The 21732-nt window shown below is 51.8% G+C and overlaps 1 protein-coding gene across 2 annotated transcripts in view; it reads left to right on the top strand.

Annotated features, from left to right (window-relative positions):
* TMPRSS2 (transmembrane serine protease 2) overlaps positions 1-17071 on the top strand; it is a 33045-nt gene extending 15974 nt beyond the window's left edge. The window contains exons 5-13 of one of the 2 annotated variants that reach the window (XM_034947921.4): positions 1628-1754; positions 2950-3060; positions 5612-5655; positions 7868-8039; positions 9385-9560; positions 10637-10732; positions 12842-12984; positions 13492-13644; positions 15226-17071. In XM_034947921.4, coding sequence (XP_034803812.1) covers positions 1628-1754; positions 2950-3060; positions 5612-5655; positions 7868-8039; positions 9385-9560; positions 10637-10732; positions 12842-12984; positions 13492-13644; positions 15226-15237 — 1034 coding nt within the window. In that variant the 3' untranslated portion in view covers positions 15238-17071. Of the gene's footprint in view, positions 1-1627; positions 1755-2949; positions 3061-5611; positions 5656-7867; positions 8040-9384; positions 9561-10636; positions 10733-12841; positions 12985-13491; positions 15169-15225 lie in introns of those variants that run through there. The other variant, XM_034947920.3, reaches the window with a different exon arrangement.
* The last annotated feature ends 4661 nt before the right edge of the window (positions 17072-21732 follow it).

Genomic DNA, 21732 nt, shown 5'->3' with positions numbered 1-21732 from the left:
CGACTTCAACGGTGTTTGTAATGTTTTGTTTCTTTAAATAAAAGAGCTGAGATCATTTCAGCAGAATGTTGATTTAGAGTCTCCTGGACCATTTGTTGCTCAAAGTGCTCTCTGAAAGAGCACTTAAAAAAAAAAAACCTTTTATCTTATTATTTATTTATTTATTTATTGAGACGGAGTTTTGCTCTGTCACCCGGGCTGGAGTGGAGTGGTGTGATCTCAGCTCACTGCAACCTTTACCTCCTGGGTTCAAGCAATTCCCCTGCCTCAGCCTCCCAAGTAGGTGGGATTACAGATGCGTGCCACCACACTTGGCTAATTTTTGCATTTTAGTAGAGATCGGTTTCTCCATGTTGGCCAGGCTGGTCTCAAACGCCTGACCTCAGGTGATCTGCCCGCCTCGGCCTCCCAAAGTGCTGGTATTACAGGCGTGAGCTACCATGCCTGGCCTATCTTATATATTTTTAAAAACAGCTTATTGAGATCTAATTTATGTACCATAAAATTCAAGTATATAATTCAGTGCTTTTATATATAAAACATATATATGAAATAGGTTATTGAGATATAATTTTTTATATAAAACAGCTTATTGATATGTAATGTATGTACCATAAAATTTAAATATATAATTCACTGGCTTTTCTATATTCACGAATATGTGCAACTATCACCACAGTCAATTTTAGCATATTTTCATCAGCTCATAAAGAAACCCCAAGCCCTTGAACTATCACCCCATATCCCTCCTCCCAGCCCGTCCCTCCTACTCCTAAGCAACCACTAATCTACTTAGTGTCTATAGATTTCCTACTCTAGGCATTCCATGTGAGCGGGATCATGCAATACGTGGGCTCACGCAATATAAGTGGCATTCCATGTGAGTGGGCTCATGCAGTATGTCCGGCTCCTTTCACTGAGCGTAAGGTCTTCAGCACTCATCCAGGTTGCAGCCTGTGTCTGAATTTCATTCCCTCTTCTGGCTGAATCGTATTCCATTGTGTATCTTGGACATATCCTATTCTGCTCACCCAGCCGTTGGTGGGCGTTTGGAGTGTTTTCGCCTTTCGGCTGTTTTAAGAGGGCTGCAGTGAACGTTTGTACAAGTTTTGGACCCAATGCCTGTTTTCAATTCTCTTGTGTAGAGAGCACTTTTTAGCAGAAAAAGAACAGATTTGTGGCCTCCCTTTGTGTGCGGTCAGTGCCTTGAGAAGAGTGAACTGTGCTGCCACCTCTGGAGCCGTGGAGAGCGCCGGGCTTGGGTAGCAGCTAGGACGATACAAGTTGGGACAAGGCCAGGTGCAATGGCTCACGCCTGTAATTCCAACACTGGGAGACCGAGGCAGGGGGATCACCTGAGGTCAGGAGTTCGAGACCAGCCTGGCCAAAATGGTGAAACCCCATCTCTAATAAAATAGAAAAATTAACTGGACGGGGTGGTGGACGCCTGTAATCCCAGCTACTCGGGAGGCTGAGGCAGGAGAATCACTTGAACCTGGGAGGCGGAGGCTGCAGTGAGTGGAGATCAGACCACTGCACTTCAGCCTAGGTGACAGAGCGAGACTCCGTCTCAAAAAAAAAGAAAAAAAAAGAAAGAAACTCATGGGTAATCCTCCCTCTCGTGCAGTTCGCCTCTACGGACCAAACTTCATCCTTCAGGTGTACTCATCTCACAGCAAGTCCTGGCACCCTGTGTGCCAAGACGACTGGAACGAGAACTACGGGCGGGCGGCCTGCAGGGACATGGGCTATAAGTGAGTATGGGGCAGCACCCGCCGAGTGACAGTAACAGACAGCAGAAACACAAGAAGACCCTCTCTCTGCCTCCCTGTGAAAGCACCGGCACATGAGTGCTGGGGACAACTGTCACCTTCCAAAAGCTGAGCCCTATAACCAGCAGGTGGAACTTGTCCTGCTAGGGCTGTGCCCAGCACACAGACCTTGGCTCACTGCCACCTTGCCCTGCCTCCTCCTTGGCCTCTATAGACTCCTGGTTGCTCGGGAGTGCCCAGTGCTGTGGTCATCTGGTCAGAGGGGCAGGCTGAGGGCGTTAGGTGCCTCTTTTTCCAAGGTGCCTCTCAGCCAGGGTCCATTCACCTCCCTGGGTAGAGGTTGGACCAGAACAGCTGGCGAGGAGGGTTGGGCTGGGGAGAGCAGCAGAGACAAATCCTGTGCCAGTTTCACTTCATTCGGGAGCCATGGAAGCCTTTTGAGCTGGGGAGAGAATCAATCAATCAGACTGATACTTAAAAAATGTCATTCCTGCTCGTAGCTCTGAGGGAAGGTGGGAAGGCTTAACAGGGTGTGTGTCGCCTGACAGTGATTCCTAACGGGGGTGGGGCGGTGGTTACCACTTATCAGCACTGCCTGGGGAGATGTGGCAGCCCTCAGGCATCGGGGGAGAGGGTGGTAGGATGCTACTGCCACTTTGTTTTCCATGGGAGGGTCCCCAGGTGATTTCTATGCAACTTTAGGGTATTCAATATGCCAGTTTTCAGAATGAATTACCACTCGGTGAGAAAGTTGGCATCTTAGCTAGTCACTGTGACATCCCTAAACAGCAGGGGTGAATTACACAGCAAAGCCCCCATCACAGTCCAGGAACCTGGTGGAATTGATAACTGGGGCCATGTTAACATCTGTACCTTTTATTAGATTAAATGTCTGTATGATTATACAATCCTATGTCCTTCTCATAGTTTCTTGATCCTAACCTGGATAAGAAACACAACCAATGAAGGAATTTTGTCTGACACTTTAGGGTTATTGAATCAAAAAATCGTTACAATATTCTAGCACTTGGTTAGAACGTGTGATTTTTTTTCCTAAATGCTAAGGTTTTTCCCTCTTATTCTGAATGTCGTATGAGCGGTATTATGACATAGTATAGGATTTGTGTTTGCTTATGCCTTAGCCATTATCACAAATAAGGTTTTCTGTCTTTTTTAGGAATAATTTTTACTCTAGCCAAGGAATAGTGGATGACAGCGGATCCACCAGCTTTATGAAACTGAACACAAGTGCCGGCAATGTCGATATCTATAAAAAACTGTACCACAGGTATGCAGCGATTTCTTCTTGAAAAATTTTGGAATGAAATCAACTAGGAGACACCATGGGGAATCACTGTCCTGAGTCTGATTTCTCTGAGCTGCAATACTCGGTCTGGATGGGTTTTGCATTGGGAGGAGATTAGAGTCTGACCAGGCCTGGTTACTCTAAGCAGCCCTTGGTTTATTCATAGGAAGTGGCTGAGGTTTCTCTGCTATTTCATTTTCAGCCTCTACCATCTGCCCTTGTTGGTAGCGGCTCACACTGCAACATCGACATTCAACTCTATTTAGTTTTCTTTCCTCTTCAGACATTTAGAGGTGTACCTATTTTGTCAGGGCGTGGTTCTAGGAATCCAAGATAATGTCTCAGTGTCCCAGCCAGGGTGACCGGCTCATTCCAGTTTGCCAGGGACTTCACTGGCTTGAGCAAGGGAAGTCCTGCTCCATTCCAGGCAGCTGGGCTGGCTGGTCCTGTTAGCCCCAACCCCGGGACAGCAGTGCCAGAGGGTGCTCTGTGAGGGATGGGCAGCATTCTGGCGGCCTGGGAATGAGTTGTGGTGTGTCCAGGGGGTAGAAGTGGGTACAAGCCACAGGTCACATGATGAGTGGCTGACCTGGCTGGGAGGGCGGAAGAGGGGATGGACTTAGGCTCTTCCTTTTGCTTTGCGCATATTTAGGATGTTTGCAGACTTGCTATGATTGTTGCTGTTATGTGTTTTCTGATGTGAAAGATACACAGTGTCCTTTGCCCATGAGCTCTCCTTGCCTCCCAGGTCCCCAGGGCTTATGCCTGGTGTCTAGGCATCACCTCCCTGCCCGCCAGGTGCCAGGTGCTGCATTTTGGGGGAGGATGAACTAATCACCCCGTGCCACCTTTCCTCTGAGTGGGAGCCTGGGGCAGGTTTGCATTCCTGGAGGCCGCTGGTGGAGGTGTCTGGGGGCCTGACTTCCACTGCAGCCTGCTGTCCTGGGGAATGTGGCAGGGCAAGCCCAGTGGGGAGGGCTGTGCACGGCCAGGTGCACCCATCAAAACAGCAGGGCTGTGGTTTGTCCCTGTGGAGAAGCTAAACACAGCTGCCTGGGCACTTTGTAAATGCTGAGTGGTTCTTTGTCTTCCTGGGTTACACACAGAATCAGGGAGCCAAGTCCAGCCAGGCAGGGGCGGGGGGAGGGGAGGAGGTGCTGCCGTCCCTTGGCAAGAGCCTTGGGAACTCACAAGGAGGCTGGAGGGCTTGGAAGAAAGAAGAGAAGGCCATTGTCTGGTAGGCTTTATTCTATCTCGGTGGTGGTGGTAGGGGGAGGCGCACTTCTTTTCCTCTTTCTGTGCAGCAGTTGCCCTTTGATGCCTGAGTTCTTGGCTTGTTTTCTGTCGGGCTTCTGTGAATAACCACATGTGCCCTGGCGCTGTGACCACACAGGGCTATCCCTACCGACCTTAGGATTCTTAGGAAATGTCTTCTCTTAAAGGGGACATGTCTTCACTTGGCTGTGTCAGTGCCCCAGAGCCAGAGTCCACCTGGAATGCACCTGTAGTCACTGGGAACCCGGGGGGTGTGCCTCAGTAACAGGGTGTCAGGAAGGACCTATTATTGTAGGGCCTGGGCTCCTGCAAGGTGGTTTGGGGGTGGTTGGAGGAAGCAGAGATTTGCTCTGGATTGGATGCTGTCAGGAAGCAGGGGTAATTCTGTGAGGCTGCTTTATTATTTTTTTTCTAGGAGGAGGTTGGAATGAGGCTAGGCTAAAGCTGTGATTGGTAAAGAAACGTCCGTCGCTCAAGTTAGCCAGGACAGGAGGAGACATCAGATTGTGATTTTGTGGTTGTGAGCACAAGGTTCCTGTTCCGTCTGTTCAGACATCATTTCAGAGGAGGCTCCTTGTGTCTTGCCCCATCTTGGGCATGGAGGGGCCTAGTCCGATATTGACGCTCAGTGAAATAATTCAGGTTCCGCAGAGCACACGGCCCAGCTGTCGGGGCGGGCCAGCTCTGCATGCCAGGGGCTGCGTCTTTCCTTCTCAGCATAGCCTGGGAAATTCACTGCAGGACAAAATGCATCAATTACTTCCCCTTCATCCGTAACCTGGGATGTTTGACTCCCAAATGAGTAACTCTTACGTTTCTTCTAATCCTAGGGAAACTATTGGTTATATTGCTTTCAACACTACAAATTTAAAGCAGTTATAGGAGCCCAGAGGTTTCCAAATGGCTTCCTTAAAAATTAGAAGATGATTTTAAATTCCAAGAGGAAAAACAAAAACTAGCATTATTGTATGCTTACCCTCACAACCATCCTAGGAGCTGGTACAATTTTAAGAGAGGTTAAGTAACTTGCCCAAGGTCACATTGTGGGGATGTGAGCCGCGTACCTTGGCTCAGTGTCTGGTCTTTGCCACTGTCCCTATATGGATTTACTTACCTTATTGGAGTTGTAACTAGCAGACCCTTCTATGTCTCAGAAGACAGGAGAGGGAACATCGGAAGAAATGACTGATTTCTAAGCATGTGAGAGGCAGGTGACTCCGCACTATCGTGACCAGAATTTCCCCTGTTCTTTTTGCAGTGATGCCTGTTCTTCAAAAGCAGTGGTTTCTTTACGCTGTATAGGTAAGTTCATCTGGAGTCCCCCTTTTGATACTTCTAACTAGGAAAAGCTCTCTACTTTCAGAACAGTACTCCCTGTGTCTCTGGGGGCGTGGGAAGGAAGAAGGTGGGGTCACGGGTTGGAATGTGCCCAGCGGCGTCTCGCTCTTTCCAAGGAGCTCCTGGTTTAGATTTCCATGGCCTGTAGACACCTTCAGCCTTGGGTCCAAGGGACACCCCCTGAGATCAGGCACGCTCAAGAAGCTGACAAAGCCCTACACTTTATGCCACCCATGAGCTGGAGGCCCGGCAGGTCTCTTTCTCCAGAAAGCAAAGGGGGGTGGCGTTAGTGAGCCCTGGCAGCCACATAACGTGGACTTGGAGCATCTGCGGGGCTGTGGTCCAGCACCACGGTGTGGCCACCAGGTGCTCATCAGCCAGTGGGACCTGGGAGGAGGGACAAGACCAGAGAACAACAGTGCTCTTGCCTCTTCTCTCCTGAATTTTGGACGGTGGCTTAGACTTGGGTGTCCCCATCTCTGTGTTTAGAGTGCTTACAGTTTCCAAACTGTTTGCAAATGTGGAAGCCACCGTCCCTCTCCTCTGGGATGGCCCAGTGCTGTCGTGGGGCCGTGGTCCTGAGCTCAGCTTTTCATTTGAAGAGGTGGAAGGAGCTGACACTGTCCCATCCCGGCAGGGCTGGCTCAGGTCTTCTTTAGGTCCTGAGTGGGGGTCCAGCACAGCCCCAAGGGTGCGTGGCACCCGCCCTGCCCTCTGCCCATGCACTCATCTCCTGGTGGAGAAGACACTCACACACAGGAAGCAGGGAAGGCAGCAGACCTCACTCACCCCTCACCCCCTCACTCACCCCCTACTCACCCCCTCAACTTCTCATTCACCACTCACCCCCTCGCCCCTCACTCACCCCCTCACTCCCTCAACCCTCACTCACCTCCTCACCTCCTCACTCTCCCCCTCATCCCTCCCTCACCCCACCCCGTCACCTCCTCACTCACCTCCTCACCCCCTCACTCACCCTTCACCCCCTCACTCACCACCTCACCTCCTCACTCACCCCCTACTCAACCCCTCATTCACCCCTCACCCCCTCACTCACCCCTGCACCCCCTCACTCACCCCTTCATCCACTCACCCACCTGCTCACCTCCTCACTCAACCCCTCACCCCCTCACTAATCCCTCACTCCCTCACCCCCTCACGCCCTCACTCACACCTTCACCTCCTCACTCACCCCCTCACCCCCTCAACCCCTCACTCACCCCCTCACCCCCTCACTCACCCCCTCACCTCCTCACTCACCCCCTCACCTCCTCGCCCACCCCCTCACTCACTCCCTCACCCCCTCACCCCCTCACTCACCCCCTCACCCCCTCACTTACCCCCTCACCTCCTCACTCACCCCCTCACCTCCTCACTCACCCCCTCACCTCCTCACTCACCCCCTCACCTCCTCACTCATGCCCTCACCCCCTCACTCACCCTTTCACCTCCTCGCTCATCCCCTCACTTACCCCCTCACTTCGTCAATCACCCCCTCACCTCGTCAATCACCCCCTCACCTTTTCACTCACCCCCTCACTCACCCCCTTACTTCCTCACTTACCTCCTCACCCCCCACTCACTCCCTCACCCCCCACTCACCCCCTCACCCCTCTCACCTCCTCACTCGCCCCCTCACCTCCTCACTTATCCCCTCACCCCCTCTATTACCCCCTCACCCCCTCAATTACTCCCTCATCCTTTCAATTACCCACTCACCCCCTCACCTCCTCACTCCTCACTCACTCACTCACTCACCCCTTTACCTTCTCACTCACCTCCTCGTCTCCTCACCCCCTCACTCACTTCCAGCCCTGCCCCTCCCATCTTCCTTTTCTTTGTGTGAGAATCTGGGGTCCCTGAGTGGTGTCAGTCCCTCCAAGACTCAAGGAGTCCCCAGGGCCTCGTTATCCAGAACACCCCCACCTGGGTCCCGGGAGACCCCATGGGATCACAGGAGTGTTCAGGGAAGTGGTGCTTCCTGGGTCTGGGTGGGCTGGAGGGGCATCCTCCCTTCCCCAAGAGGAGACCCCCAGGAGCCCCCTAAGTCCATCCCCAGCAGTGGTGCCCCTGCCCTGTCCTTGCAGCCTGGGAGACCCTTGGGAGGGGCGGGAGCTGGGTGGCTGGGCGGCTTCTGCTGGTCTCACCCCACTGGCCTCCTGTTTGTCATCCTCAGCCTGCGGGGTCAACTTGAACTCAAGCCGCCAGAGCAGGATCGTGGGCGGCGGGAGCGCGCTCCCGGGGGCCTGGCCCTGGCAGGTCAGCCTGCACGTCCAGAACGTCCACGTGTGCGGAGGCTCCATCATCACCCCCGAGTGGATCGTGACAGCCGCCCACTGCGTGGAAAAGTATGCCAGGGGCGGCGCGGGCCGGATGGGGGCTCCGGGCTGGCCTACAGCCACCCTGTGACCTTGAGCAGGTCTCAACCCTTGCAGCCCCAGCATCCTTGTGTTTAAATGGGGAGAGTATTGCACCTGCTTCCTGGGGCTGTGAGGCAGCAAGTGCGCTCATGCCAGGCAGTGCATGGCTGTATGCACTGAGTGTCCCCTGCACGCAGAACACAGGGTGCAGGTGGAACATTCTCCACGATGTCGCCGTGACCAGCGTTCCTTCCAGCCACTGTCCTCTGAGCTCTGTCCTGCCCTTGAGCAAAGCCCCTGCCCCCTGAAGTATCCTGTCTCCGGGATGCTAGTCCCAGGAGAGGGCACACTCAGACAGGCTTCAGGCTGCCCTGCTGGAAGGTCCCTGGGGTTAAGCGTTCTTGGCCACAGCATTGCTCATGCAGAGGGTTAGGTAGGGGTGAGGCTAGCCGTGACAGTGTTAGCATTTATGGACGCTACCACCCCCTCCCCTTTTCCTTAAACACATAGTGCTTTTGGTCACATGCTGCTTTGGAGGAGGCCTCACTTGGCGGATGTATTTTTCTGCCTTAGAGAGAGGCTGAACTGGGTTTGACTCTTGGCCCAGCCCTCTCTTGCTGCGTGCCCTTAGACGATTCACTCAACGTCTCTGATCCATGGCATGTACAACTATAAGATGGGCATGCCCTTCTCCTCTCGGGCTGTTATGAAGGTCAAGGAAGCAAGGGCTGTTACCCAAGGGTGCTCCCTTCTCTCCCCCTCTTCACACCCCTGGGTGCTCTGGGCCCTCTAGGAACTGTGTTTCTCTCAAGGGCTGTTACCCAAGGGTGCTCCCTTCTCTCCCCCTCTTCACACCCCTGGGTGCTCTGGGCCCACTAGGAGCTGGGATTCTCTTAAGAGGAAACTCTTCGATAAAGGAAATGGTTTGATTGATATTGGACTTCAAGTCTGTTCATTAGTATCCATTTATTAAGCACCTACCATGTGCCAGGAAATGCTTTGGCGTACAAAGGAAAATAAGGGCCAGTCCTGCTAGAAATGGCCTTGAAACCTCAGGGAGGGATGTCGGCCCATTGTGGGTGCTGCAGATTCCTTGAAGGTGACGCAAGAGCCAGAAAGAAGGATGATGTAGGGGGCTGAGGCAGGGAGTCAGGGTGGGGGGAGTGTGGGGGAGAAGGGGAGACCGAGCCCCTCTTCCACTATCTCCCTGTGTGGTTTTTGGTGAACCATCCTGCCTCTGGGTGTCTTGCCTCCAGCTTCTGATGTTGGAAGTTCATCCACCGAGAGCTCTGTGTTTATGGCTCTGAGATACTGAGTCCTTCTTCTCTCCCAGACCTCTTAACAATCCATGGCATTGGACGGCATTTGCGGGGATTTTGAGACAATCTTTCATGTTCTATGGAGCCGGATACCAAGTAGAAAAAGTGATTTCTCATCCAAATTATGACTCCAAGACCAAGAACAATGACATTGCGCTGATGAAGCTGCAGAAGCCTCTGACTTTCAACGGTACGCGTGGCTCAGGCTTGGCAAGCAAGTTGGCAGAATCTTAAAGAGATGTTGATTGGAAATGACACTTGTGCTATGCCAAATGGAAGGGAGGCATTTGCGTTGAGCGAGGATAGCGTGCAGCGGGTGGCCAATGGGAGAGGCTCACAGAGGCTAAGAGCACCTGCCGCATTTTGGGGGAGGCAGCAGCCACCACATCTGTTCTGTACTGTACTGAGTGCTGGTGATTCAAGCCAGGCATGGAAAAGGCTAGAACAAGGCTTTCCCACTGCAGCACCCTTGACGTCTGGGGTGGTTCTCTGTTGTAGGGCTCTCTTGTGCCTTGTAGGATGTTAAGCAGCGTCCCCAGCCTCTACCCACTGGAGGCCAGTAGCTACCAAGCTGTGACAACCAGTGTGGCCTGCTGACATTGCCAAACATCCGCTTTGAGGCAAAGTCACTTCCAGTTGAGAACTACTGGCCTAAAATGTGTAAAGATCCTTGATTTTTAAAGATACATTCTAAAACCAAGTTGCTTAATTCAGGACAAACATGCTTTCTCTTAGCCTCTTATTCGGTCCTACTCTGGTCCATCCAAGGGTCTGGAATGTTCTAGCCCCATGTGGATACAGAAGAAGCAAAACCTCAGCCCTCCCTACAGCATGTCTGTATTCACATTGGGAAATGGTTCACATATAGAAGAGCGAATGCCTGAGCAATGGCGTGGCGCCTCTGGGGCGAAAGCTGACTCCATTGACTCCATCGGCTTTTTGGCTGTTGCCTCCTGTGTGTCTTTCCCGTCTTGGTCACCTGAAGATATGTAATTTTGGAAGCAGAGCTAGCAAATAATTCCTCTTATAAGCAGAGCTAGCAAATAATTCTACTTATAAGTAGCATAACTTCTTGCCTGCCAGAAGGAGGGGTCTGGCAGGGGGAGAAAGTGAGAATGTGGGACTTGTTGGGATGCAGGGTCCTCTGGGCAGGGTGGCCGGGGTGCCAGGCCCAGCAGCCTGCATGTGGGAAGGCCAGGTGCAGACATAGCCCGAGGCCTTAGGTGATACAAGCCTGGCTCACTGTGTTTTCTCTTCTTGAAACAGACCTAGTGAAACCAGTGTGTCTGCCCAACCCAGGCATGATGCTGGAGCCAGAACAGCTCTGCTGGATTTCCGGGTGGGGGGCCACCGAGGAGAAAGGTGAGGCTGCTCCTGGGCACACAGGACTGCAGGGCCCACAGATGGAGCATTGGGTTCGGAAGTGGGAGGTCCAGGTTTTAATCCCAGTTCTACTACTGAATGATTGGATGACTTTGGTTGATTCCCCCAGTCCTTGTGCCTCAGTTTCTCCATCTGCTAAGTGGGAGAAATCCTGCCCAGCCTACCTAATACACCGTGTTCTTATCATGATCACACAGAGCAGCATGTGGAATGGCTTTTGAAGTATCTGGGCCATATGAGTTTAGAGGTGCAGGATCTCCTGTGTTGCACTCATCGTGAGTTTAGAGCTGCCCTGGAGATCCCACCAAGGCCTGCATGGCTGAGTGACAGGGGGCTTGGTGAGGACGGGCGTCCTGGACCCATGGTGGCCACATCTAAGCCTGTCCTCTGCCCTGATAACCACAGAGAGAGGCTCTCTCCACCCCCTTCCGTTGCAGTCTGCATTTCTCTCTGACAGTCTTTCAAATGAAGGGAGCCTGGCTGCTTCATTTTTATGGAGGGTTGGAAGTGCTTAGTGGCAGGCACAAAGGTTCATTTTACATATTGTTTATATCCTTCTCAAAAACGTCTAGGCCATACAGACAACAAATCCTTTCAAACAAGGGGAAAAGTACAAAGGTTGGGTGATTTTTGGGGAGCGTCAGGGAAGGTAGTGGGGGGCATCCTGGCTCCTCATCAGCAGAAACTTACTACAGTGGAGCCACAGGCTGGGCAAAAGACCTCATGGAATCCAAGATGAAGGGAATATCGACAAATATTTGTGCGCACCTGCACCTAGTACAGGCTTGGTGCTACTCAGGTGCTGGGAATGCAGAAGTGAACAGAGTAAGACAAATGTCTCTGCTGTCAGGAGCTTTACCTCTCTTGTGGATGTCGGTGGTGGGGACGGGGCAGGTGTGGTCAGACAGATGGGAGACAAACAACTGAGTGAGGTACTTCCAAATATCTGAGGGTGGGGATCACAAGGTCCCGGCTACTTTGAAGGGGTGGTCAGGAAAGGCTTCTCGGAAGAGGTGGCATTTGAGCTGAGACTCAAATGGCAAAAATGTGTACACATCAAAAAGGCTAGTGCATGTATCTTCAGGTGTGGTCAAGGGGCCAAGGAGGTGGGCTGGGGCCAGATTGCATAGGTCCTTGTGGGTTATGGTGAAGACACCAGCTTCTCGTCTGCTTGGGGTGGGGAGATCGTGAGCCGGGGAGTGCCATGATCTGGCAGCTGCGTGGGGAGTGGGGATGAATGGATGGAGACGAGGATGATGGTGACGAGTCCATTGCTGGGATTCCTTGAGACAGGAAGCCAGCTCATAGCAGAGTGCGGGCGTGGATGTGGAGAGATGAGGGTACACTTGGGCTAGAGCCACCAGACTTACTGATGGGTTGCACGTCTGTGGGAGAGAGAGTGAGAAGTCAGGGACGATGGCTTTCCACTCTGTGGCTGAAGCCCCAGGATGGCGGGTGGTGCCATTTTTCAAGCCAGGAAATATTGGTTGGTGAGAATTTGGGGTGGGAGAAGGTGTGACGGAGGGTTCTGGTTTTGCACACTAAGCCCACGGTGCCCAGAAGATGCCCGAGGGGAGGCAGCAAAGCGAGAGTGGGAAATGCAGAGGTGGCAAGTGCAGGCCGTGTCTTGAGACGCTCTAACGTGCAGGGGAGCCGAGAAGCAGGTGGCCTAGGGAGGGTCGCGTGTGCTCCAGAAGAGTGTGTCCATGCCAGAGGGGAAACAGGCGCCTGTGTGTCCTGGGTGGGGTTCGGTGAGGAGTGGGAAATTGGTTCAGCAGAACCAAGCCGTTGGGTGAATAAGAGGGGGATTCCATGGCACTGATAGAGCCCTGTAGTTTCAGAGCTGGGAATTTCTTTCCCTGAAGCTGAACTCCAGAGCTGCATTCAGCACAGGCACCGCCAGTTGTAAGGAGAATCCAGGTTTCCCAGGAGAGGGGTTGGTGCTGGGATGAGCTGACGGGGGCAGGGCTGGAGAATAGGGCTGTGACCATCTGTGTAGTATGTGTGGAGGTCTCAGGGAGGGAAGTGTGCTCTCCCTGCGAGAGCTGCTGGCAACACTGGGGGCTCAACAAGTCTCCCTGTCCTTAGGGAAGACCTCAGAAGTGCTGAACGCTGCCAAGGTGCTTCTCATTGAGACACAGAGATGCAACAGCAGATATGTCTATGACAACCTGATCACACCAGCCATGATCTGTGCCGGCTTCCTGCAGGGGAACGTCGATTCTTGCCAGGTAATTCAACATTTTTATTCTACCTTTGGCCCTTACCAGATCCTACTGAACCCCCCATGAGAGAGAGGGCATTCTTGGGGTCAGCAGAGCCTCCTCAGTGACACGGAGCCAGCTCAGGGCAGTCATGGGAAGTGATGGCCACAAACAGTGCGAACGCTTCTGGTGGCAGAAGGAAGTACAGTCAACAAATCACACACACCCTCTGAAAAACTAGTATTTGGTAAAAGTGCCAGTGGAACAGAAACAAGTATTTAGACTATTTTAAATTATGAACGGCAATTTATTTAGTAACTATTAGCTTGAACAGATTAAAATTCAGGATGGGGGCTGTCTCTTTGGGGGTTACATCTCTGTCACCATCACCCCTTGATGGTGGAGATTCGAAGCCCACACAGTCACTCGTAACTCACACTGTGACCACCCCCCCAACTCCTCTAGGCCTGGTCAGTGGTGTGCGGCAGATTGTGACTTGATTTTCTGCTCTCTGTACCTTGCTGTGTCCCACAGGGTGACAGTGGAGGGCCTCTGGTCACTTCGAAGAACAATATCTGGTGGCTGATAGGGGATACAAGCTGGGGTTCTGGCTGTGCCAAAGCTTACAGACCAGGAGTGTACGGGAATGTGACAGTATTCACGGACTGGATTTATCGACAAATGAGGGTAACTATCCTGTCCTCCTTCTGACTGTGTTCTCCGATTCCTCGAGCCAAAGCCAGACATCTGTTAGGCGTGGTTCTGCTGCTGGAAGCTGACTGGTGACCACTGGTCAGCATGAAGCAAACCCTGCTTCCTCCAGCCACAGCCCCATCCCCCCAGTGTCCACCCATTGCCCATTGCCTCTCACTGGCTTCGCTTGCATATTTCCCCTGGTGTTTGGATGAAAAGCGCTGGGGCTCAGCTGTGTGAAATTCCTTGGTGCTCTGCCGACCACACTTCGTTCTGGCTCAGCTGACTCAGCTGTTCCACCCAGGCCACCTCACATCAAACTTTCTTTTTTTTTTTTTTTGAGATGGAGTCTCACTCTGTCGCCCAGGCTGGAGTGCAGTGGCACAATCTGGACTCACTGCAACCTTTGCCTCCTGGGTTCAAGTGATTCTCCTGCCTCAGCCTCCCAAGTAGCTGGGATTACAGGCATGCGCCACCACGCCCAGCTACTTTTTGTATTTTTAGTAGAGATGGGGTTTCTCCATGTTGGCCAGGCTGGTCTCGAAGCCCTGACCTCAGGTGATCCACCCACCTCAGCCTCCCAAAGTGCTGGGATTACAAGTGTGAACCATGGTGCCTGGCCTCACATGAAACTTTTGATTTATAGAGAGCAGAGGGAAGAGCCAGCTGTGCCCATCCTTTTCTGGGGCCATCGAGTGGCTCCTGGGCAGCCCCCAAGGTTAGGAAGGGCAGGAGCAGCCAGGGTTCTCTGATGCCCCAGACTCAAGCACGAGGGAAGGTCTCAGGGGTTCCATGTGAGCCTCATGGACGTCTCTGCTTAGCAGAGCCCTGGCTTTGGGCATTGTCCAGATAGGGGGTGAGAACCAGATCTTCTCATCTCCAGGACCTCAGACGTATAGTTTTCTCAGATTTCTGTGCTTTCTGGGGCTGGGCTACTAGTGGAAGAAAGCAGTCTATTCTGTCTTCTCCCAAATCTCCCAGATGCCCAGTCTGTTGAAGGAGGAGCAGAACCAGGGGGCCTTTCCCGCTAAGGCCCGACCTGTGTCTCCTTCAAATGACACGTGGGACTCAGGGCCTTCCCATGACCATGGGGCCCAGGGGGCGTCACCTGGCCCAGGGCCCAGTGCTAGAAACAGATGACCCCAGGAGGAGGAGGCAGGGCAGGAGGGAAGCTGGCAGGGCTGGGACGGTCAGCCAGGCTGAGGGGCGGACTTGCACCAGGATGGAGCTAGCAAATGATCCAGGTGTGTTTGGTGGCTGCAGGTGGGTCTGCATGGCTGTGCAGGGAGGGAAGGGCTGCGTGGCAGGAGAGCAGCCGGGGGAGGCCCAGACTCTGCTGAAGAGATGCCCGTCGTGCCGGCCTCCACATCCGCTGCCCGCTCCTTCCGGAGCTCCTGCCCCGCCATGCTCAGCCTGACTCTGACCAACACGTTGGAGAGAAGAATGATCCCTTTGTGCTATTAAGCTTGCTTATTTGGTTTCTAAGTGCTTCATGCGAACCTAGAGGAAAAAATTATTTTCCACCTTTGTTTGTCTTAAGAAAATAACACACTTTTTCTTTTCCTATTTGAACAGGCAGACAGCTAATCCACATGGTCTTTGTCCTTGACGTCGTTTTACAAGAAAACAATGGGGCTGGTTTTGCTTCCCCGTGCATGATTTACTCTTAGAGATGATTCAGAGGTCACTTCATTTTTATTAAACAGTGAACTTGTCTGGCTTTGGCACTCTCTGCCATTCTGTGCAGGCTGCAGTGGCTCCCCTGCCCAGCCTGCTCTCCCTAACCCCTTGTCCGCAAGGGGTGATGGCCGGCTGGTTGTGGGCACTGGCGGTCAAGTGTGGAGGAGAGGGGTAGAGGCTGCCCCATTGAGATCTTCCTGCTGAGTCCTTTCCAGGGGCCAATTTTGGATGAGCATGGAGCTGTCGCCTCTCAGCTGCTGGATGACTTGAGATGAAAAAGAAGAGACATGGAAAGGGAGACAGCCAGGTGGCACCTGCAGCGGCTGCCCTCTGGGGCCACTTGGTAGTGTCCCCAGCCTACCTCTCCACAAGGGGTTTTTGCTGATGGGTTCTTAGAGCCTTAGCAGCCCTGGATGGTGGCCAGAAATAAAGGGACCAGCCCTTCATGGGTGGTGACGTGGTAGTCACTTGTAAGGGGAACAGAAACATTTTTGTTCTTATGGGGTGAGAATGTAGACAGTGCCCTTGGTGCGAGGGAAGCAATTGAAAAGGAACTTGCCCTGAGCACTCCTGGTGCAGGTCTCCACCTGCACATTGGGTGGGGCTCCTGGGAGGGAGACTCAGCCTTCCTCCTCATCCTCCCTGACCCTGCTCCTAGCACCCTGGAGAGTGCACATACCCCTTGGTCCTGGCAGGGCGCCAAGTCTGGCACCATGTTGGCCTCTTCAGGCCTGCTAGTCACTGGAAATTGAGGTCCATGGGGGAAATCAAGGATGCTCAGTTTAAGGTACACTGTTTCCATGTTATGTTTCTACACATTGCTACCTCAGTGCTCCTGGAAACTTAGCTTTTGATGTCTCCAAGTAGTCCACCTTCATTTAACTCTTTGAAACTGTATCATCTTTGCCAAGTAAGAGTGGTGGCCTATTTCAGCTACTTTGACAAAATGACTGGCTCCTGACTTAACGTTCTATAAATGAATGTGCTGAAGCAAAGTGCCCATGGTGGCGGCGAAGAAGAGAAAGATGTGTTTTGTTTTGGACTCTCTGTGGTCCCTTCCAATGCTGTGGGTTTCCAACCAGGGGAAGGGTCCCTTTTGCATTGCCAAGTGCCATAACCATGAGCACTACTCTACCATGGTTCTGCCTCCTGGCCAAGCAGGCTGGTTTGCAAGAATGAAATGAATGATTCTACAGCTAGGACTTAACCTTGAAATGGAAAGTCATGCAATCCCATTTGCAGGATCCGTCTGTGCACATGCCTCTGTAGAGAGCAGCATTCCCAGGGACCTTGGAAACAGTTGGCACTGTAAGGTGCCTGCTCCCCAAGACACATCCTAAAAGGTGTTGTAATGGTGAAAACGTCTTCCTTCTTTATTGCCCCTTTTTATTTATGTGAACAACTGTTTGTCTTTTTTTGTATCTTTTTTAAACTGTAAAGTTCAATTGTGAAAATGAATATCATGCAAATAAATTATGCAATTTTTTTTTCAAAGTAATTACTGCATCTTTGAAGTTCTGCCTGGTGAGTAGGACCAGCCTCCATTTCCTTATAAGGGGGTGATGTTGAGGCTGCTGGTCAGAGGACCAAAGGTGAGGCAAGGCCAGACTTGGTGCTCCTGTGGTTGGTGCCTTCAGTTCCTGCAGCCTGTCCTGTTGGAGAGGTCCCTCAAATGACTCCTTATTATTCTATTAGTCTGTTTCCATGCTCCTAATAAAGACATACCCAAGACTGCAATTTACAAAAGAAAGAAGTTTATTGGATTTACAATTCCACATGGCTGGAGAGGCCTCCCAATCATGGCAGAAAGCAAGGAGGAGCAAATCACATCTTACATGGATGGCAGCAGGCAAAGAGAGAGTTTGTGCACAGAAACTCCCATTTTTTAAACCATCAGATCTTGTGAGACCCATTCACTATCACAAAAACAGCACAGGAAAGACCCACCCCCATGATTCAATCATCTCCTATCAGGTCCCTCCCACAACACATGGGAATTATGGGAGCTACAAGATGAGATTTGGGTGGGGACACAGAGCCAAACCATATCATTCTGCCCCTGCACCCCCCAAATCTTGTATCTTTACATTTCAAAACCAATCAGGCCTTCCCAACAGTCCCCCGAAATCTTAACTCATTTCACCATTAAATCAAAAGTCTACAGTCCAAAGTCTCATCCATCACAAGGCAAGTCGCTTCCACCTATGAGCCTGTGAAATCAAGAGCAAGTTAATTACTTCCTAGATACAACGGGGGTACAGGCATTGGGTGAATACAGCCATTCCAAATGGGAGAAATTGGCTAAAATAAAGGGGCTGCAGGCCCCTTAAAAGTCCAAAATCCAGCAGGGCAGTCAAATCTTAAAGCACCAAAATGACCTCCTTTGACTCCATCTGTCATATCCAGGTCACGCTGATGCAAGAGGTGGGTTCCCATGGTCTTGGGCAGCTCCACCTCTGTGACTTTGCAAGGTATAGCCTCCTTCCTGGCTGCATCATGGGCTGGTGTTGAGTGTCTGCAGCTTTTCCAGGCACATGGTGCAAGCTGTTGGTGGATCTACCATTCTGGGATCTGGAGGATGGTGGCCCTCTTCTCACAGCTCCACTAGGCAGTGCCCCAGTAGGGACTGTGTAGGGGCTCCAACCCCACATTTCCCTTCTGCACTGCCCTAGCAGAGGTTCTCCATAAGGGCCCCACCCTGCAGCAAACTTCTGCCTGGGCATCCATGCGTTTCCATACATCTTCTGAAATCTAGGCAGAAGTTCCCAAACCTCAGTCCTTGACTTCTGTGCACTGGCAGGCTCAACATCACATGGAAGCTGCCAAGGCTTAAGGCTTGCAACCTCTGAAGCCACAGCCCAAGCTCTATTTTGGCCCCTTTCAGCCGTGGCTGGAGTGGCTAGGATGCAGGGCATCAAGTCTCTAGGCTGCACACAGCACAAGGACCCTGGGCCTGGCCCATGAAGCCACTTTTTCTTCCTAGGCCTCTGGGCCTGTGATGGGAGGGGCTTCTGTGAAAACCTCTGACATGCCCTGGAGACACTTTCTCCATTGTCTTGGGGATTAACATTCAGCTCCTCATTACTTATGCAAATTTCTGCAGCTGACTTGAATTTCTACTCAGAAAATGGAATTTTCTTTTCTATTGCATTGTCAGGCTGCAAATTTTCCAAACTTTTATGCTGTTTCCCTTTTGAAACTGAATGCCTTTAACAGCACCCAAGTCTCTACTTGAATGATTTGCTGCTTAGAAATTTCTTACACCAAATACCCTAAATCATCTCTCTCAAGTTCAAAGTTCCACAAATCTCTAAGGCAGGAGCAAAATGCCACCAGTCTCTTTGCTAAAACATAACAAGAGTAACCTTTGCTCCGGTTACCAACAAGTTCCTCATCTCTATCTGAGAGCACCTGAATTTCATTGTCCATATCATTATCAGCATTTTTGTCAAAGCCATTCAAAAGGCCGGGCGTGGTGGCTCACCCCTGTACTCCCAGCATTTTGGGAGGCCAAGGCAGGCAGATCACCTGAGGTCAAAAGTTCAAGACCAGCCTGGCCAACATGGTGAAACCCCATCTCTACAAAAATACAAAAAGTAGCCAGGCATGATGGTAGGTGCCCATAATCTACTGTAAGCTACTCAGGAGGCTGAGGCAGGAGAATCGCTTGAACCAGGGAAGTGGAGGTTCCAGTGAGCTGAGATTGTGCCAGTGCACTCCAGCCTAAGCAACAGAGACTCTATCTAATTAAAAAAAAAAAAAAAAAAAAAAAAGACATTCAACAAGTCTCTAGGGAGTTCTAAACTTGCCCACATTTTCCTGTTTTCTTCTGAGCCCTCCAGACTGTTCCAGCCTCTGCCTGTTACCCAGTTCCAAAGTTGCTTCCACATTTTCAGGTATCTTTACAGCAGTGCCCCACTCTACTGGTACCAATTTACTGTATTAGTCCATTTCTGCGCTGCTGATAAAGACATACCCAAGACTGGGCAATTTACAAAAGAAAGATGTTTATTGGACTTGCAGTCTCACACGGCTGGGGAGGCCTCACAATCACGGTGGAAGGCAAGGAGGAGCAAGTCACATCTCACATGGATGGCACCACAGCATTTATTAAGCACCTGCAGCATGACAGACCCTGGGTTCCAGAAAACTGGGGCTTTCTACTTTGGTTTGTTCAATACACTCCTGGCCCTGTCATTGCTCTGCTCCTAACTCAACCCCATCCTATGGGGTCCCCTGAGCCCCAGACGTGCCTGGAGTGAAGGTCCCTGAGCAGACATCATTATAATCCTGTCTGTTCTGCACAGGTCAATGGACCATTGAGCCAGTGCTTATGTTACTGGTGGTGAGTGTCCAGGTTCTTGGTGTCTTGAACAAAGAATTAGGCAGAACACACAAACAAAGCAAGAAAAGAATGAAGCAACAAAAGCAAAGATGTATTGAAAATGAAAGCACACACCACAGGGTGGGAGTGGCCCGAGCCTAGGGGCTCAATGGCCCCATTACAGTTTTTGGGGGGTTTAAATACCCTCTAGAGGTTTCCATTGGTTACTTTGGGGGCCCTATGTAAATGAAGAGGATAAAGTAAAGTTACAAAGTCATTTACTTGGCATACGCCCTGTGGAGGGGATAGTCCCGGTTAGAGTTGAAGTGTGAATCAGCCTTACATTCCTGCCTCCAGACCCGATTTTCCTGCCTCACTTACAGGGCAGGCCACGGAAGCCGGAGAGCAGAGTGTGATGCCGGCGCTGCCCGTCATGGCTGGGAATGGAGGGGTGGGTAGGGAGGGGCAGTTCCATTGCTTGCCTGAACTCAGGGCCCCTCTAAGTGCAGGAAGGAGTCACACAAAGTGGTCTCCAGGGCTCTCTCCCAGTTCTGGCCGCTGGGGCCACTCCCCTCTCCGCTCTGGATGACTAGTTAGGACAGGCCTGGGGGATCACCACACATGTTCATTTTGGCTGAAAGGAACGTCCTTGCGGGCACCTTGGGGCATCCCCAGCAGGTTCACTCTGCTGGGGAAATTGAAATTGCTGTTCTCTGGGACACATACTGTCAACTTTCTTCCTCCATCCTCTCTGGTTATCACTAGCAAAATTCTAACAACAGCAAAATAGAATCCTGTGCAACACTTTGACACCTCTGACTCTGTTTCCCGTGCAGCAGAAACTTAAGGCGGGTGGAAGACTGGCTTGGGTGGTGGTGGAAGGAAGGGACGTCTTATAGTGGAGAAGTTTCCCAGGCCTGCCACGAGAGGGCACCTGCCTCATGGAAGGGCCAGGCTGTCTGACGCACCAACACAGCCAGAGGACCTGGGCCATGTCCACTGCGAGAATGCGTGCCTAGTATTGAATTAAGAATGTTTGGATCCACCCTGCCTTACTCTTGCAAACCTCTGTGTGTGCGTTGGTGTTATCTCTTCCTTAAGCATGAGTCAAACTGATCAGCCTCTGTTAACAGTAGATCAAGTCAACCTGCAGGTGCACTTCAGCACCTGGGGGAGCCATAAAGTTACTGCCCAGCGGCAGCTGCTGACCTGGGCTTGTGAAATGTCCACTGCTCTCCGGACATCCTCTCTTATAAATGTATTCTCAAACTTCCCAAAGAATTGAAAATTATACAGTCCCAAGAGTCAGAAGAGATCTGGGATGGTGGGGTGGGGGGGTCCAGAGGGGAGAGGATGGTGTTGCTGGTCCAGCCCCCACCCCCAACCTGACAAGCAGCTGTGCAGCTTGGCCTGATGCCCCCACTGCCTGGGACCTCACAGCTCTTGAGGAAGCCATGCCATCCGGGGGCCCCTCTGTAGAAAGTACCCCCATTTCCCACACTGATCATCTAGAATATACCTCCCCAGAGGATGTCACACCTTGGTGCTCACACTTCATCTCTCTTGTTGCCTTTTGGCCTTCTCTTTCCTAGGCTCGGGCAATCCTGATCCTTCAACTCTCCCCTTAAGGGACAGAGTGTCCGGTCCTCTCCTGCCCCATCCATCTAGTCCACTGTTCAATTTCCTGCCCTTGAGCCTTCCCTGGCCTCATGGTGAGGAGGCCCAGCAGCAGCACTGATTGGGAGCCATGGTTCTCAGAGTCAGGGCGTAGGAGTGTGGCTCGAGTCTCCCCCGACCAGGCTAGACCAAAGAGAACTTCAGTCAGGTTCTCCTCCAAGGTTAGTGTTCCGCCTTCTCTGCTTCCCAGATCACTCCCCCAGCCACAGCCCCTGCAGGTAAAGTCCCACTGGGAAACCTTTTTTTTCCCCTGAGATGGAGTCTTGCTCTGTAGCCCAGGCTGGAGTGCAGTGGCACGATCTGGGCTCACTGCAACCTCCACCTCCCGGGTTTAAGCAATTCTAATGTCTCAGCCTCCTGAGTAGCTGGGACTATAGGCACACGCCACCACACCCAGCTAA

The sequence above is a fragment of the Pan paniscus genome, chromosome 22 (assembly GCF_029289425.2).
Source record: "Pan paniscus chromosome 22, NHGRI_mPanPan1-v2.0_pri, whole genome shotgun sequence".
NCBI lineage: Eukaryota > Metazoa > Chordata > Mammalia > Primates > Hominidae > Pan > Pan paniscus.
Note: the sequence above shows the minus strand (reverse complement) of the source record. Positions and strands in the feature narration are given on the sequence as shown.